The sequence below is a fragment of the Nothobranchius furzeri genome, chromosome 10, assembly GCF_043380555.1.
Source record: "Nothobranchius furzeri strain GRZ-AD chromosome 10, NfurGRZ-RIMD1, whole genome shotgun sequence".
Lineage (NCBI taxonomy): Eukaryota > Metazoa > Chordata > Actinopteri > Cyprinodontiformes > Nothobranchiidae > Nothobranchius > Nothobranchius furzeri.
Window position 1 is genome coordinate 40,929,235 of NC_091750.1, and position 16,748 is coordinate 40,945,982.

Below are 16,748 nucleotides of genomic sequence, written 5' to 3' on the forward strand. Positions count from 1 at the left end.
CCCCCTGGATCGCACAGTGACCTTCACCACAAGGGTTTTTAGACTTGCACACTGGCGTGGGATGGTCTATGAATAACTGATATGTTAAACCATACAGTCAGACTGATTTTACAACCCAGACATCACATGTTTCTAAGATGCTTAATCAGGTTTTGTTACGTAACATCTAAGCTTACATTGCATCATCATTATCATATTTCTGATTTTCATTGATCATCAGCTGCCTGAGTTCAAAAGTGACTAGTCTCTCCTCTGCAAAGCTTTGAAGGAGGAATTCTCAGGTACAGCAACAACAGCACGTTTAAAACTAGCCAATTTCAAACCGTTTCCCTCAAATAATCCACACTGTGTTCTACTTCCGCCTTTTTCGTGTATTCTTTGGTCATCAAAATGAACCAGGTATGGTAGAAAATGGCGACCTTAAAAACGTTTTCTTGAAAATCTGCATTCTTCCATAAGCATGCAAATGAGCACCCTTAATACTGAAAAAACTACCATGATACAACTCAGAGCAATGGCAGGTAATGTTTTCAGAAAGACTACTCAGTGCGTTGCTGACTCAGAGTCCTCTGTAGGTCAGACTTCCCAAGCCAACACCTCTCTTTTGGTCCCACCTGACACCGAGCCTCAAGACGCTCTGACATGAGCATCTCCAAAGTCACAGTCCAGGAAGCAGTATCTGGGGTTGAAGTATCCAAAATCTTCTTGGTCCAAACACTCCCCCTCTGCTAAAGATTCAGTGAGTACTAAAAGTAGCCCAGGTTCAGAACGTTGGTGCTCATGGATGGAGTCCCATTGTCCCACTCTGGTTACTGCCACCCTCGCCCTTACCATTATTCACTATGCCGCAACCATGCTGACCACAGCCCTGCTGCTTCAAAGTCAAGAGCTGGGTCTGGTAGCAGGCCTCCTGATGACCTGAGCTCTGTCCTGAAATCTGTCCTTTCTGACCTGGTAAGCGCTTCACGAAAGGCTAAAAAGGTTATACTCGTTTCTGCTACAGACCAGGGTGCACATCTTCCTGCACATGTAGTGCCTGTGCATGACTCTCATAACGACAAGTCCTCCGTCAGTTGGACTTGCCCCAACGGTATGTCCCGTGACACCCATGACTCCAGTTGTGTCTGGTGAGGTTGCATCCATCAGTTCTGGTCTTCGACCATCCTCTTCATCTGTCAGCGGGACAAGTCACCCTTTCCCACTGGACAAACCTGAGAAACTTAAACTTCTATGAAGTATTATCCGCAAGGGTCCCAAACAGAAACTTCACATCCCAGTGACCCTTGAGGGGTCGCTAACCTGTGATCCTATCTTAGACACTGGGTCAGATGTTTCTATCATGTCTCTGTAACTTTGGGGAAGCCTTCACTTGGCTGTGGTTGACCAGGGTTGTATCTTGACACTCACACCCTGCGCCGTAGACATCAGTCCTTACGCTCCAGTTCCAATGACCTTGTCGTCTGTGCCTCTCCTTGGCCTTTCTGTCGGTCGCATGCCGGTGCGTCTAGTCATCATGGGAGTTTGCTGATGTTGATGGCGTCACTAATGTTTATCTGCAGAGGACGATGTTGCCCTCTACTGCTCGCGTCCTTGCTGATGATACTGTCCCATGCATGATCCGATGTGAATACTCCATCATCTCTGTTCATGGTTTTGTATCCACATCTCCTTATTTCTATAGCATTTTGATCCAACTTTGTTGTTCTTTGTTTATGATCCGTGTACTGTCCCAGTCCATTATTTGATTTTCCCTTGGTCTACGGGAGATTATTTTTACTGGACTTTCTGCTTCTTGTTTTGCTGCTCTTTTATGTCTTCGACTTGTTTCTTTCTCGCACTCTCTCTGATGTTCTATTTTTCATGTGTTGAGTTGGCATTGGGAGGACGCAGACAGTAGAGGGCGACATCGTCCTCTGCTGCTCGCAGATAAACAGAAGTGACGCCACCAACACTGGCAAACTTTGATAATGACTAGAGGCATTAATCGAAACATGTAAGGTGAAAAGCTACTTTTTAACTAAACTGTGTAAAAAAAGAAAAAAGTAATAGTTTAAGAAGTTAAACAGAGTGAACGTATGTACAAAAAGAGTAATTTTAGTGTAATTTTGTTGAGGAGAGTATTTCAGTATAATTTTAGTATAGATTCATTACAAGTTTATTTTTTAAGAGATTTTTTTTTTGATCATTTTAGCAAAAACGATTAAGAGCCATTCATGTTCCCTCACCTGTTGGCTTTCCTGACACAATGGAGGAACACTCTGGGTGGCCATCATTGTCATTGCAGGTGCTGGGGGAACATGTTGCATTATGGGATGGTTTCACATTGAGGCTGGGAGAGACAGAAACATGCAAAAACAGGAAAACTTAAATGTTTTGTAAATCAAAAATTATTTGAATATAGCCACTAGGTGCTGCTATATATAAATACAAGTGAATAACATATTCTATCTTTTATATAGAGAACATGAAATCCACTTAACATGCTGTCAGTCTGGTTCTGCAACCAGACCAGACCAGTGATGTAATAATACAGACTAGAGGTGAAATGGCATGCCTAAAATCCACAAACCTTGGTTTAAATTTCACAGTTTGGTTCATTTTTGGTAGAGTGAGGAAACAGAAAGTTAGGCCTACACCTTTAATCACATTGAAATTAAAACATTATTCACAGAAAAATCTTTCATTTTTTTATTTATTTGGTAACACTTCCTTTTACAGTCCCCTAATTACTAAGTGCTTACATGCTAATTACATAGTAAGTTAAAGTGTAATATTGTGTAATTAAAGTGTAAAATTGTAATAAAGTGTAATTATTGTGTAAAGCAGTATTTACTGGGAAGGATTAATAAAAGTAAAAACTAGAATTGAACCTGTGTTACATGACAATAACTGTTTAAGAACTCAGAAACAATTATACACTTTAACTTACTATGTAATTACCATGTAAGTACTTAGTAATTAGGGGACTGTAAAAGGAAGCGTTACCATTTATTTAGTCTTTATTTAACCAGGAAGGTCCCACTGAGATTAAAAACCTCTTTCCCAAGGGAGTCCTGGCCAAGAGGCAGAAAAAGTTACAGTTACAAAGTTACAGTTACACAGACATTTTATGTACTAAGTTACAGAAGGCAGTTACAATACAGGGAATCCGTCTCAAGGGTTAAGGTTAGGGTTATTCAGTCTGGTTTTAAATGTGCTCAAGGAGATAAACTGGGTTAATTTCCAGTTTTCCTGCAGCCTGGTCCATGCAGAAGGAGCAGAGAGAACGAAAGCCCTTTAGCCCAGATCAGTGCGAGCAAACAGAACACAAAGTATCAGCTGATCGTTTGTACACAGACTGTGAGAAGTTACACTTCTCTGTGAGATTAAGTTACAGATGTAGGTGGGTAGTAATCCAAGCATGGCCTTATAAATGAAGGTGTACGAATGTTCCAACCTCCTGGTGGACAAAGAAGGTCATCCCACTGGAGAACACAACTCACCATGATGGGTCAGTGGTCTACAGTTAGTGATAAACCTCAGCGAGGCATGATGAACCACACCAGTCTTACCAAGACACTGGTCTGAGACATTCAAGTACAAAAGGTCTTCATAATCCAGATTAGACAGAAATGTTGTAGTAACTAGTCGTTTTTGTGCCTCAAAGGAAAAACAGTTTATTTAGAAAAAAGAAACCCAGTCTGAGTTTGAGTTTCTTCACAAGATTATCTACATGGGCTTGAAGGAGAGGAAGTCAAGGAGCCAGACACCAAGGTGTTTATATGTGTGGACCACCTCCATGATGCTTCCCTCAAGAGTGGTCACTGAGGGCATCCTTTGAGGTCGTTTTTAGAGTTAGAAAACAACATTAGCTTAGTCTCGTCAGCACTGAGGACCAATTTTAACTGCAGAAGTGTTTGTTGGACCTCATTAACAGCTTTCTGTAAGAATTCAACAGCTTTAGTGGTGGTGGTGGGTGGGTGGGTGGGTGGGGGGGGGGGGGGGTCCAAAACAGTAAATTATTGTGTCATCAGGGTGAATGTGCTAATTAGCATCTGACACATTTTGTCCTGTCATTGATAAACATAACAAACAAGAGGGGCCAAAACTGAACCCTCACAACCCATCACATTTAACACACTTGAGTTTTATCCTTCAAGTAGTGAACCACAATGTTCAGACAATCCCAAACAAAGAAGCTTTGGTTTTAAAACAGCATGGTCTAAAGTGTCAAAGGCTTTTGACACATCAATACAAAGTGAAGCACAGTACTGCTTTTTATCCAGAGCAACATGAATGTCATTGATCACCTTTGTAGTTGCAGTGATGGTGCTGTGCTGTTTTCTGAAAGCTGCAGACCTGAGAGAAGGCCATCTGAAAAAAAAAGTTTTTCAGTTGTTCACTTATTAAGTTCTCTATAAGTTTTCCCAGGACACACAGATTAGATATTGGTCGGTAATTTGTTAACAGAGCTGGGTCATCACCTTTTAGTAAAGGAGTCACAAAAGCAGACATGCCCAAAACACGTCCCCAGGGAGGCGTCCAGGAGGCATCCTGATCAGATGCCCAAACCACCTCAACTGACTCCTTTCGATCCGGAGGAGCAGCAGTTCTACTCCGAGTCCCTCCCGAATGTCCAAGCTCCTCACCCAATCTCTAAGGCTGAGCCCGGCCACCCTCTTCACCATGACAGATCGGCTCAGCGTCCGCATCACTGCAGACGCCGAACCAATCTGCCTGTCGATCTCCTGATCCCTCCTACCCTCACTTGTGAACAAGACCCTGAGATACTTAAACTCCTCCACTTGAGGCAGGACCTCTCTCCCGACCCGGAGTTGGCAAGCCACCCTTTCCTGGTCGAGAACCATGGTCCCAGTGCTGATCCTCATCCCAGCCACTTCACACTCGGCCGCGAACCTACCCAGCAAGAGCTGAAGGTCAGAGCTGGAGGAAGCTAGGAGGAACACACAATCTGCAAAAAGCAGAGACAAGATTCTCCTGCCACCAAACTTGACACACTCCACACCACGGCTGCGCCGAGAAATTCTTTCCTTCAAGGTTATGGACAGAACCGGTGACAAGGGGCAGCCCTGGCAGAGTCCAACCCTCACCGGGAACAGGTCCGACTTACTACCGGCTATGCGGACCAAACTCACGCTCCTCTGGTAAAGGGGCTGAATGGCCCTTAACAGAAAGCCACCCACCCCATACTCCTGGAGCGTCCCCCACAGGGTGCCCCTGGGGACACGGTCACAAGCTTTCTCCAAATCCACAAAACACATGTGGATTGGTTGGGCAAACTCCCATGCCCCCTCCATCACCCTTGCAAGGGTATAGAGCTGCTCCACAGTTCCACGGCCAGGACAAAAACCACATTGCTCCTCCTCAATCTGAGATTCAACTATCGATCGGACCCTCCTCTCCAGTACCTTGGAGTAGACTTTTCCAGGGAGGCTGAGGAGTGTGATCCCCCTATAGTTGGAACACACCCTCCGGTCACCCTTCTTAAAGATGGGGACCACCACCCCGGTCTGCCACTCCACAGGAACTGCCCCCGATGACCACGCAATATTGCAGAGACGTGTCAACCACGACAGCCCTACCACATCCATAGCCTTGAGATACCCAGGACGAATCTCATCCACCCCCGGGGCTCCACCGCTGTGTAGTTGTTTGACTACCTCAGCAACTTCTGCCCCAGAGATTGGACAGTCCATCCCCAGGTCTCCTGGCTCTGGCTCCTCCTCGGAATGTGCGTAGGTGGGATTGAGGAGCTGCTAAAAGTATTCCTTCCACCGCCCGACTATAGCCCCAGGTGACGTCAGCAGCTCCCCATCCTCACTGTAAACAGTGTGAGCGAGTTGCTGACTCCCTCTGCTGAGGCGCCGGACAGTTTGCCAGATCCTCTTTGTCGATGTCCCCACTGCTCTCGGGATGCGGTCAAAGCTCTGCCGGAGGTGGGAGTTGAAGACCGTCTTGACATGTTCTTCTGCCAAGCGTTCCAAGCAGACCCTCACTATGCGTTTGGGTCTGCCAGGTCTACGCAGCATCTTCCCCTGCCATCTGATCCAACTCACCACAAGGTGGTGATCATTTGACAGCTCTGCTCCTCTCTTCACTCGGGTTTCCATAACATATGGCCGCAGGTCAGATGATACGACTACAAAGTCTATCATCGACCTGCAACCTAGGCTGTTCTGGTACCAAGTGTACCGATGGGCATCCTTATGTTCGAACATGGTGTTCGTTATGGCCAAACTGCAGCTTGCACAGAAGTCCAATAACGAAACACCAGTCGAGTTCAGATCAGGCGGTCCGTTCCTCCCAACCCCCCCCCCCCCCCCCCCCCCCCCCCCCAGGTCATGCTGTCATTGCCCACGTGAGCATTGAAGTCCCCCAGCAGGAATAAGGAGTCCCCTGATGGAGCAGTATCTAGCACAGGGACTCCAAAAAGAGTAGGTAATCTGAACTGATATTTGGCCCATAAGCACAAACAACAGTCAGGACCCGTTCCCCGACCCGAAGGTGCAGGGAAGCTACCCTCTCGTCCCCCGGGGTAAACCCCAACACACAGGCAGAGAGTCTTGGGGCTAACAAAAAGTCAACCCCAGCCCTCCGCCTCTCACCCAGAGCAACTCCTGCAAAGGAGAGTGTCCAACCCCTCTCAAGGACTTGGGTTCCAGAGCCAATGCTATGTGTCGAGGTGAGTCCGACTATTTCTAGCTGGTACCGCTCAACCTCTGCCACAAGCTCCTGCTCCTTCTCCGCCAGCGAGGTGACGTTCCATGTCCCAGTAACCAGTTTCCTTGTCCGGGGATCGGACCGCCAAGGCTCCCGCCTCGGTCTGCCACCCGATGCACACTGCACCGGACCTTGATGTTCCTCCTGCGGGTGGTGGGTCCACAGTTGGATGAGCCCATGCATCCGGTTCAGGCTGGGCCCGGCCAGGCCCCATGGGTGAAAGCCCGGCCACCAGGCGTTCGCTCACGGGCCCCATCCCCAGGCCTGGCTCCAGGGTGGGACCCCGGTAGCCCTCCAGGCCGGGTACTCCGACTCTGTTTGTCTCACCCTTCACCTAAGTCCCATTTGTCATGGGAGACTCTACCAGGGGCACAAAGTGCCCCAGACAACATAGCTCCTAGGATCATTAGGGAACTCAAACTCCTCCACCACGATAAGGTGACGGTTCAAGGAGGAGCACCCCAAAGACCTCTTATGAAAAACAATATAAATAGAAACAGTGTTCCCTCACCCGGACGCATCGTGTTCTCCCCTAAACCAAAACGATTCCATGTTTAACTTCTCTAGCGGCACCATCTGGAAACTAAGTCCAAACAACCTCTCATGATTACATGGAGCTGCAGCTCCAAGGTCCATGCAGAAGACGAGACTTTTACTCTTTAATCAAAGGAATCTTATTTTGGTCTCATGAAACTATTTCTTTCAATCCACAGGTTATTTACAATCATAATCTGTGTTATCTACAATGAATCTTCTATCTAAAGTGATCTGATAATTAATTAATTCATCAAAGTAAATGTTTTTTATTTCTTGACTTATTTCAGATCTTAATACACTAAATGAGTCTACTTGATGATTTAATAATCATTTATTATCAGTTACATCCACATATTAATATCAGTATATTAACAAATGAATGTTTAACAGATTTATTTCACCTTAAGTGGAACCAGCCTCTACTGAATGCCTGAGGAATGTGTGACCCCTGGGGGTCTTGGTAAACTCCTATCTCAGATCTGATCGGTCAAAGTTTATAAACAAACACTTCCTAAAAATGAACTCACTTCCTATTTCCCCAGTTCCACCAGAGATCCGGTCCAGACAAGCTCACAGCTGATGCTAAATGACCATCCTATGGGAACCAACCACATTTTTCAATGGAATCATTTTAGCGGCTTTAAGAACCGTCCCTTTTGAATCAAAATGCCAAGCAAGTCAGAAAAAAAATCAGTTTGATCATAAAATTAAAGATGAAATAAAATGACATTCATGTGTGTTTGAAGCTACAGAACAAACTGTGGTTCATTCTGTGGCTTCAAACTAAACTCTCTTTTCAGGTGTCTGAGCAGAGCCTCCCTGAACCGTCTACAGGTGGTTCAGAATGCCTGTGCACGGCTTCTGACTAAGTCCTCCAAATACACCCACATCACCCCGCTGCTCCTCCAGCTTCACTGGCTGCCAGTCAACTTCAGGGTTCATTTCAAGATCCTGGTTCTGGTCTACAGGGCCCTACATGGACAAGCACCATCTTACATTGGTGATCTTCTTAGTCCCTACACCCCCAGCAGGTCCCTGAGGTCCAGTGATCAAAGCCTACTGGTTGTGCAGCGCACCAGGCTAAAGACCAAAGGTGACAGATCATTTGCTGCTGTGGCCCCCAGACTCTGGAACTCTCTCCCCCTGAGCCTGAGATCAGTGGCTCAGTGGTCTCCTTCAAAAAGCAGCTGAAGACTCACTTGTTCAAGCTGGCTTTTGTATGACCTTCTTCACCACTATTCCACCTTCCTCAGGATCCACTGATTTCCCTCTTTCCTATTCACTCTCTCCCTTTCTTAACATTTTTTCTTTTAAATCGCAATTGCTTATTCTTGCTCATTTTAAATATATTTTTAAACATTTTCGAATTGCTTTTTAAAATTTTTACAATTTTTATATTTTTTGTTTTTGTTTTTGTGAAGCACCTCGTGATTTTTATCTTGAGAGGTGCTATAGAAATGATATTTTCTTCTTCTTCTTCTTCTTCTTCTTCTTCTTCTAAAATGAACGGTGCGGTAAACACACTACTACAGAGTATTAACACTCAAGTAATTAATATGAACTAAATGCATTACAAATGTTGAATACAGTGGGAAAATTTGTCATGCTAATCTGGTTTTATACCTTTTTTAGCATAAACTGGATGTTAAAGTATTAAAAATGGGCTTTGCAAGTTAATAGAACAGAATTGATGTGTTTTTAATGTACATTTGTTTATTCAACTTAAGCCTAATAATGCTTAGATCTCTTACATTATCTGTAGTTTTTATATAAGTATTCCCTGCTTTTCTTTAAACATAACAGACCCAGTGTACTGCAGGTTATATGCTTTGTTTTACATTAAAAAAAACTAATCTGCACATCTGCCTCTGTGCTGGTGAAGTTGTGGCCCTGGAGGATGAGCCTGAGGTGCAGATGATGAGAGGCTGGAATGGAGGAGGTCAGTGATGCTCTGTCCTGGAGAAGGTACCACCAGACCACAACTGCTAACAGGCAAGAGTCACAATTGTTATACCAGTGGATCCATAAACCACCTCCTCAATTCATATTTCTGAATACATCTTAGAGATGTAACAGCTGTCGTCTGAGCCAGCCCAGCAGTCGCTGTAGATGGACGATGGAGTGGACAGTGAGAGGAAGTGTCCCAAAGCTCTCTCTGCAGACCGTCCTGTATGACGTTCCTCTGACCAGACGTCCAGCCACGGGTCTGCTCCAACCCTCCATCCACGTCTGGATCCTCCTGCAGCAGATCCAGCTGCACTGTTAAAGACTTCCTGCTCACTCAGTTTAAATAAATGATGCAGGAAGAGTCATTCAGGTTAATCCTACTTTAACCGTACATAACTGGTCCATACTGGTTTTGATCTGTAAATAATTGTAACGTATTATAAATAATCTTGTCTCCTTACCATCTTTTCATTTTCTGTTCATGTAACATGTTCAAAAACATCTGTAATAATAAAATGGTGATAAAATCAATGACCAGAAAGAGTTATCAGTTAGTATTTGTTTGAATAAACGTGTTCAAATATCAAACAGCTAAATAACATTAACATGATGACAGTAGAAAGCCCCCATCGCCACCATCGTTGTGCTATGTTGTGTTTCTGTGTGACGTACAGATCACCTCGCGCTGCTTTTGTGTTGTGTAAAGACAGCAAGCGCCTGCAGGCCTGTAAAGAGCCCTTGTACTGATGCATGATCATGTGGCGCGTCTCCCTACCTCTGAAGACGGACAGGTAGAAATCAGGTTTTAGAGTCAGCCTGACCTTCAACGTCTTCTTTCCTTGGTCCGATTTTATGCATCCTGATGAGCTACAAAAGATGAAGCTGAATAAATAGATCAGGTGCTTTTGAATATGAGCAGGATCTAATCATCTGCTCATTGTCAGGCTTGCAAACACCAGGAGGCGATGCCTGATGGTGCTTAGTAAAACCACAGATTGAAGGGCAGAATGGTAATGAGATCTGGGGCTGGGAGAGTCAAGGGTGTGCAAATGTGTGGTTTTAGTCATTACAAAAAATCTAAAAGCACACAGATCACAGCAAAAGCTCTCCCCATGCAGAGACAGACAGTCTCACAAACACACACACACACACGCACGCACACACACACACAAACACACACACACCTTTAAGCTTCAGGTCATCCTCACGTAAAAGCCTCCCTTACTGCTTCGTAGCCAGATTACAAGCATGCACATATATCAAAGCTAGGGCACACACCCAGCCTGAGGCTACAAGAGTCTAACCCACAGACTACAAATCCTCCTCAGGCTAAAGAAAGCCTTGTGCATCTGCAATCACAATCCAGTTCTCACTCCAAGGCTAACTCATTAACTGCAGCCACAAGTCCTCACCACAAATCCCACAAAACCTACACACAACTCACACTTTCAGCTCTCACTGCGATCATTTATTTATTTGCTGTTGTGGATTGGACTCAAGCTAGATGAGGCGGATCCTGAGGCCTTGAGAAGGACCCTTCCTGTTCATGTGGACACCAACATGGACACAGAGAAGCTGTTGATGCTCCAAATAGAATAATTAAAATAGACCTTTGTTCTTATTATATTCTGAGTTCAAAAGTTGAGGGTGCTCCACCACAAAAGAAAAAGACACTTATGTTAAGGTGTGGGTCACTCGTTTAATCATCACATTTGCAGTAGTCTTCAGCAGGAAAAAATGCCCTTAAGTCCTTTTGGAGGAGAAAAAATATACTGGTGCACTACTTCTAGTATCTACAAGTCACCCACATCACAGCTGAGCGTCAGATGGCAGGTCTTACAGCCTTACTTCCTGATATGTGGACATCTCTCCTCTGATTGGCTAACAGCAACACGACTATACCACTGACTCTGTCTGCTCTGCAAAGTTGATATTTTACCTCCATAAATAACACCAGCCTGGAGGTGTTCTGCTGTGTGGTGGAGTTGCTAATGCTAATGATTAGCTTCTACTAGCAGAGACATTCTCCGCTGTTTCCTGGATGCTAAACCAACAACAGCATTCCCCATCGTGCGACATAGATCTGTCAGGCTTTTCTAAAGTTTTGCCATCTGTTTTCTATCAGAAGCTAAAGCAGGAGATAGGTGTAGGAAACTATTTTCATGTTCAGCCTGCATGAAACATTCAGAGCGACCCGTTAGAATCAGACCTAATCATTAAAAATGGGTTTTTAATGGGTCACCTTTAAAGAAAAGCCAATACAACCCAACAATTAAACATAAATGTGTTAAAATATGCAAAAACACAGAAAACAAGGGTCGTATAAAGTGCAGTTTGTGTGATGTGTGTGTGTTAGATGGCCTAGGGTAAGAAGCTGTTGGTCAGTCTGAAGGTGTGTGACCCGGTGTACCTGCAGCGTTTCCCTGCTTCTGCTTGTCTCTTTGGTAAAACAAGTGGACATGGGAAGCCGCATGGTGCAGAAACATTCAAACATATTCAACTAGTCACGCATGTGAAACCACCTACCCATCAGAGTTTGAGTCTGTGTTGCTTTGGTGGTCTAACATATTCGTGTTTACATCAACGCCACTGAGCTACATGGCACACACCAACACATTTCTAATAACCTTTCATCTACAGAAACAAATCCACTTTCTATTTGGCCTCCAAACCCAGAAGGTTCTGCTCAGTTCTTGTTGACATACCAGAAGACAAAACACTGGAGACAAACAGTCTAACCCAAGGTCTCCTACACTCTCTGTCTGAATGCCAGACGTCAACACTCTTCACTCTGAACAAGTGAAGACTCCATGATTTTACAACTCATAAGCTTAAATAATCACATGTGGTGAATGAACAAGATGTTTAAATGAAATGTTTGAATAATCTGTGCTTAAATCAATGAATTTGAAATGAATATTCTTACAATGATCCATTTATATCACAAATCACTATGTGTTGATTTAACAAGTTAATCATTGTTTACACTCATACACATTACAATAAGGTGCATGTTAAGGTTAAAAACATTTTTGTATCTGAAGGAAGGCATGGCTTTCTGAGGGATGTTGGTAAATACTCAAACGTGTCACATTCTGATTGGCCAAACTTGGCCAGTAATCATAACAAGTAGTTCAATAAAACAAGAATTACTTCCTGATAAAATCAGTTTCCAGCTGACTCCCGATTCTGCCAAATCGGGAAAGAAGCCTCTTTTGAAACAAACTCCTTTAACCTCCAGTCAAAGCCTCTCTGCAACACTGCGGTTGATACCAGACAACCTGCTCTTCTAAGAGCCAAGCAAACAACCTTAGATGCAAACAAGCATTCCAGCGTCCTGCCTTCACCTGTAGGGATCTCAGACTGGACGCGTCCTATCGGAACTATCTACGGATTCCTGATATCAGAGTTCACTACACCAGCAGTGACCATCGAACCACAACCTCCACACCAAGGGTGCGTAGACTTGGCACGACTGATGCTGTTTTTAATAAACAACTCACTAGTTTACAACAAACAAAAAAAATTTTTTACAGCCAGATTTCACATTTTCTCTCAGATAAAAAGAACGGTTGCTACAACATCTAGCTTCCATCACAACACCTCACATCCACCACACCACATCTCATTATTCATATCTTGTCATGTACCATTAGTTTAGGAAAAATAATTAAATTCATTTTATAAACTACATACTGACTCTGTCTGAATTAATACAAAGTGTGTTTATGGTCCCTGAAGAAGCAAAGAACCCTAGAATCTTCTGATTAAACATTCAAAGATAAATCAGATTTATATTTCATATCAATCATCACATCGTATTGGTCATAATTAATATGTAAAAATTGCTACACAACAATCACCTTCCATTCAGAGGATGTTTCCACCTGTCTATCTCATTTTCCTGTGGCATTAAAGCTTTAAACTCATGTCTATAATCTTCTGGGTTTTATTCTTTCATGCTGAACTTCCAAACAGATGCCCTTCAAATATTCAAAACAGCTCCCCGGTCCTAATGAAGACAGAAGAATTTCCCTTGGGTATTGACAGCAGCGCTCCAATCTGACTGGAATTCCTACTTTCTTTGTATCTATGCAAATGTCTGTTTGGTTGGTAAAGATCTGAAGTCTGATTGTGTTACTTCCTGTTTCAATAGAATGAGATCAGGACAGAAAAACACACCCATTCAAACATTTCTTTATAATTGTGGAAAAGGTGATTTAGATTGAGATAGCCTAGGGCTGAAAGTCAAATACTTTAAACTACAAGGATGCATTAAATAAGCACTTGTATAGCACCTTTCAGAGTCAGAGGACTCCAAAGCGCTTTACTCTAAAGTGAATCATTCATCCATTCACACAAACACTCACACAATGATGATGATGATAAGATAAGATAAGATAAGATAAGATAAGATAAGATAAGATAAGATAAGATAAGAACAACTTTATTTATCCCGAGGGAAATTGTTGTGTCATGTACATGCTCAAAGCAGTAGGAGAGACAAAGAAACAGGTGAAACAGATATAAGATATACGATATATACAGTAAAAATAGTGTACAGTAGTACACAATAGGATAGTGCAAGAGAAATACTCAGATAACTGAACAAATAAAATACATGACTGTATCCTGGTGAATAAGTAACTAAGCTATCAGTGCAGGCGATTTTCGAAAATGATCAGAGTATTGTGCAATAGAATTAGGGTAGTAGCAGCATATGATGGAGGGATGCAAACATATTTCCAATAAGAACTCTTGGGTAATATTGCACGGTCTGGGATGGAACAGAATAGCCTAGGTAATAGTATTAGGTGAATCACCTACAGGGTGAGGAAGAGTTAAACAATCCTATTGCCACCGGTACGAAGGATTTCCTGTGGCGGTCAGTTCTGCATTTAGGGGCAATGAGTCTTTTGCTGCGTGTGCTTCGATGGTCAATCATGTGGGCGTGCATGGGGTGGGAGGGGTTGTCCAAGATAGAGAGAAGCTTTTTTAGCATTCTCCTCTCAGACACCTCCTCCAAGTTCTCAAGTCTGACACCCAGGACAGAACCAGCCTTCCTAATCAGCTTGTTCAGCCTGCTGGCATCATCTATGATGGGCTACAGTGTAGCCACAGCCACCCTGGGGTGCCCTGACAGAGTACATAAACAGGCGATGTGTGTTTCTTCTAATCAAACAGCAGATGACTGGTGCTGCCTTCCAGCAGTCATTGTTGCTATTGTAATGGGCAGCATAGGAATATATCTGAGGGAAAGAGGTAAATGAGCAGGAATCCAGGTGAGGATAAGACTTCTCTTAAAGTGTGGTTTATCTAGTAAACATCGACGTGATCTTCTAGCTTCTTGTCCTTTGTTTGGCGACTTGAGCGCCACTTCCGCATTCCCGCCAGGCTGCATTGTGGCGCGGTTTCTCCGTCCGTCTTTTAAGGTTGGTTTATCCTCATTCTTCAGTGGTTTCTCCTCCTGTTCCCTCCATAAGTGGTTTTTATAAACACAGTCGATCTAACTCTGCTAATTTACGTCCACTAACTCCAGGTGATTCTGTAGTTTCTGATTCCTCCACCTCACTCAGCATGGCTCTATTAAATACCCGTTAGGTTAACAATAAGCCCTTCCTGCTCAATGATCTAATTCTCTCTAAAAACCTGGATTTTCTGTTTCTGACTGAAGTTTGGCAGCAAACATCTGATTATTCTGGTCTGATTGAACTCTGCCCGAGTGGTTATTCTTTTCTTAGCCAGCCCCAGGGTTCTGGTAGTGGTGGAGGCCTAGCTGTTGTTTTCAGAGACCATCTTCCATGTAGCTCTACAACCTCTGGTTGCTTTGCTTCCTTTGAACTGCAGCTGATTAAAGTCGGGCGTAAGGACCCGTTCTACTGTGCTGTGGTCTATCATCCACCTGGTCCAAACAGTTCTTTCCTTCAGGAGTTAAGTGACTTTCTACCCTCCACTGTGAATTCAGTTCAATTCAATTCAAAAATACTTTATTAATTCCAGAGGGAAATTAGAGTTTCAGTACACACAATGCTGAGATCAGACATACATACATAGACACATGACAAGAATTGGTGAATGTGGTCATTCGCAACCCGAGTCGCGCTACCGTAATAGATCAAGAGGGTTTCTTTGAGGACAGAGTCAGGGGGAGGGAAAAAACGCACTTCAGAGTTAACCTCAACAGAGAGGGTAGCTTTGCTATGTAAAAAAACACCTCAGACAGATATGCACACAGACTTCAGACATTACACAACATAAGTGTCCACTAGGTGGGGAGGTAGGGTTGGGACTCTCATCACTTCAGTGCTCGCAGCCGCATGGGGCAGCGCTCATCACCTCTGTTTGGACAGGGGAGGGAGAAAATGGGTTAGAGGGCACAGTGAATCCTAAATACGGTTCCATGGCCTTCATCGGTCACAGTCCCGCCCAGGCTGGGATAGGGAGAAAGAGTTTCCATAGCCACGGCAGCATTCCACATTTCTTCTGAGGGGGGAGATATCACCTCAGCGTCACAGACTCCAAGGGCACCAGATTCAGATAAAAATTGTTTTGGGTAAAGACAGAGATAATTTCCTCTGTGCCTTAGTGTTCTGTTGGTCTTCAACCCCTCTAAATCCAATACTGGTGTAATTAATCCATCCCAGTTCGTGTTGATCCATCCACTCGCTCCTTGAATGTATCCACTTTTTGTGCCAGAGCCTGAATCTCAGCCAAAGCTCCAAGCTTACAACTCATCTCGACTATTATGAGTTTGTGCATTCACAGCACGATGCATTCCATCCCTGAGTTCCGGGATTGAGCCAATGTTCCTTGAAAGCTCGTTAATTTTCCGTTAAGTCAGGTAACCGCTCATGCCAAACAGCAGGAATCCCGACAACAAAACGATAAATATCCAAACATCTTCAGAATCCTCTACAGACAGTTGAGAGGCATATCAGGTTCCACTTTTCCCAGGAGCCCCTTCTCCCTTTCTCATCGTTGAAAAAAGGTTGCCAGTCGCGTTGAGAGACCAACTGACCAGATCCATTTTTAATAATTTCCAGCTTACAGAAAGAATCAGAAGCTGTCCAGACTGGTGATTGTTGGTGACTTTAGCATCCACATTGATGATCTCTCAGACAACTTTGCCATTGAATTTCTCCAGCCTCATGGACTCCTTCAGCTTTACCCAACATGTTTCTGGCCCCACACACACCAGGGGGCACACTCTGGACCTTGTTTTTACCCTGGGTCTAAATGTTGACAGTGTTAGTCCTGAGCACGTTTATATTTCAGATCACCATTGCATTTTCTTTAACTTGTCAGTTTCTGCATCCCCACCTCCTGCTCGCCGTATGGTTAGTTCTCATTTTCTTAATGAGAGCACAGCCAGCAATTTTTCTGCTGCTTATGATCCACCCTGTTCTGATAACGACCCAGATTCCTTAACTTCTCAGTTTAACGAGCACTGCCTCTCCATTCTGGACAACATCTGTCCTGTCAGAACCAGATCAGTTCCTGCAGTGAACCCTACTCCCTGGTTTAATGACAGCCTTCGCAGCCTG

General features: G+C 44.0%; 1 protein-coding gene across 3 annotated transcripts in view; it reads right to left on the reverse strand.

Annotated features, from left to right (window-relative positions):
- Positions 1–16,748, reverse strand: part of LOC107386025 (pbx/knotted 1 homeobox 2) — a 340,801-nt gene that overhangs the window by 56,588 nt on the left and 267,465 nt on the right. Inside the window, exons 1-2 of one of the 3 annotated variants that reach the window (XM_054730427.2) lie at positions 4,290–4,314; positions 2,226–2,329 (exon numbers count right to left, since the gene is read on the reverse strand). The exons of 1 other annotated variant lie outside the window; for it this stretch is intronic. In XM_054730427.2, the coding sequence (XP_054586402.1) occupies positions 2,226–2,306 (81 nt within the window). In that variant the 5' untranslated portion in view covers positions 2,307–2,329; positions 4,290–4,314. Of the gene's footprint in view, positions 1–2,225; positions 2,330–4,289; positions 4,315–16,748 lie in introns of those variants that run through there. One more of the 3 variants, XM_015960183.3, reaches the window with a different exon arrangement.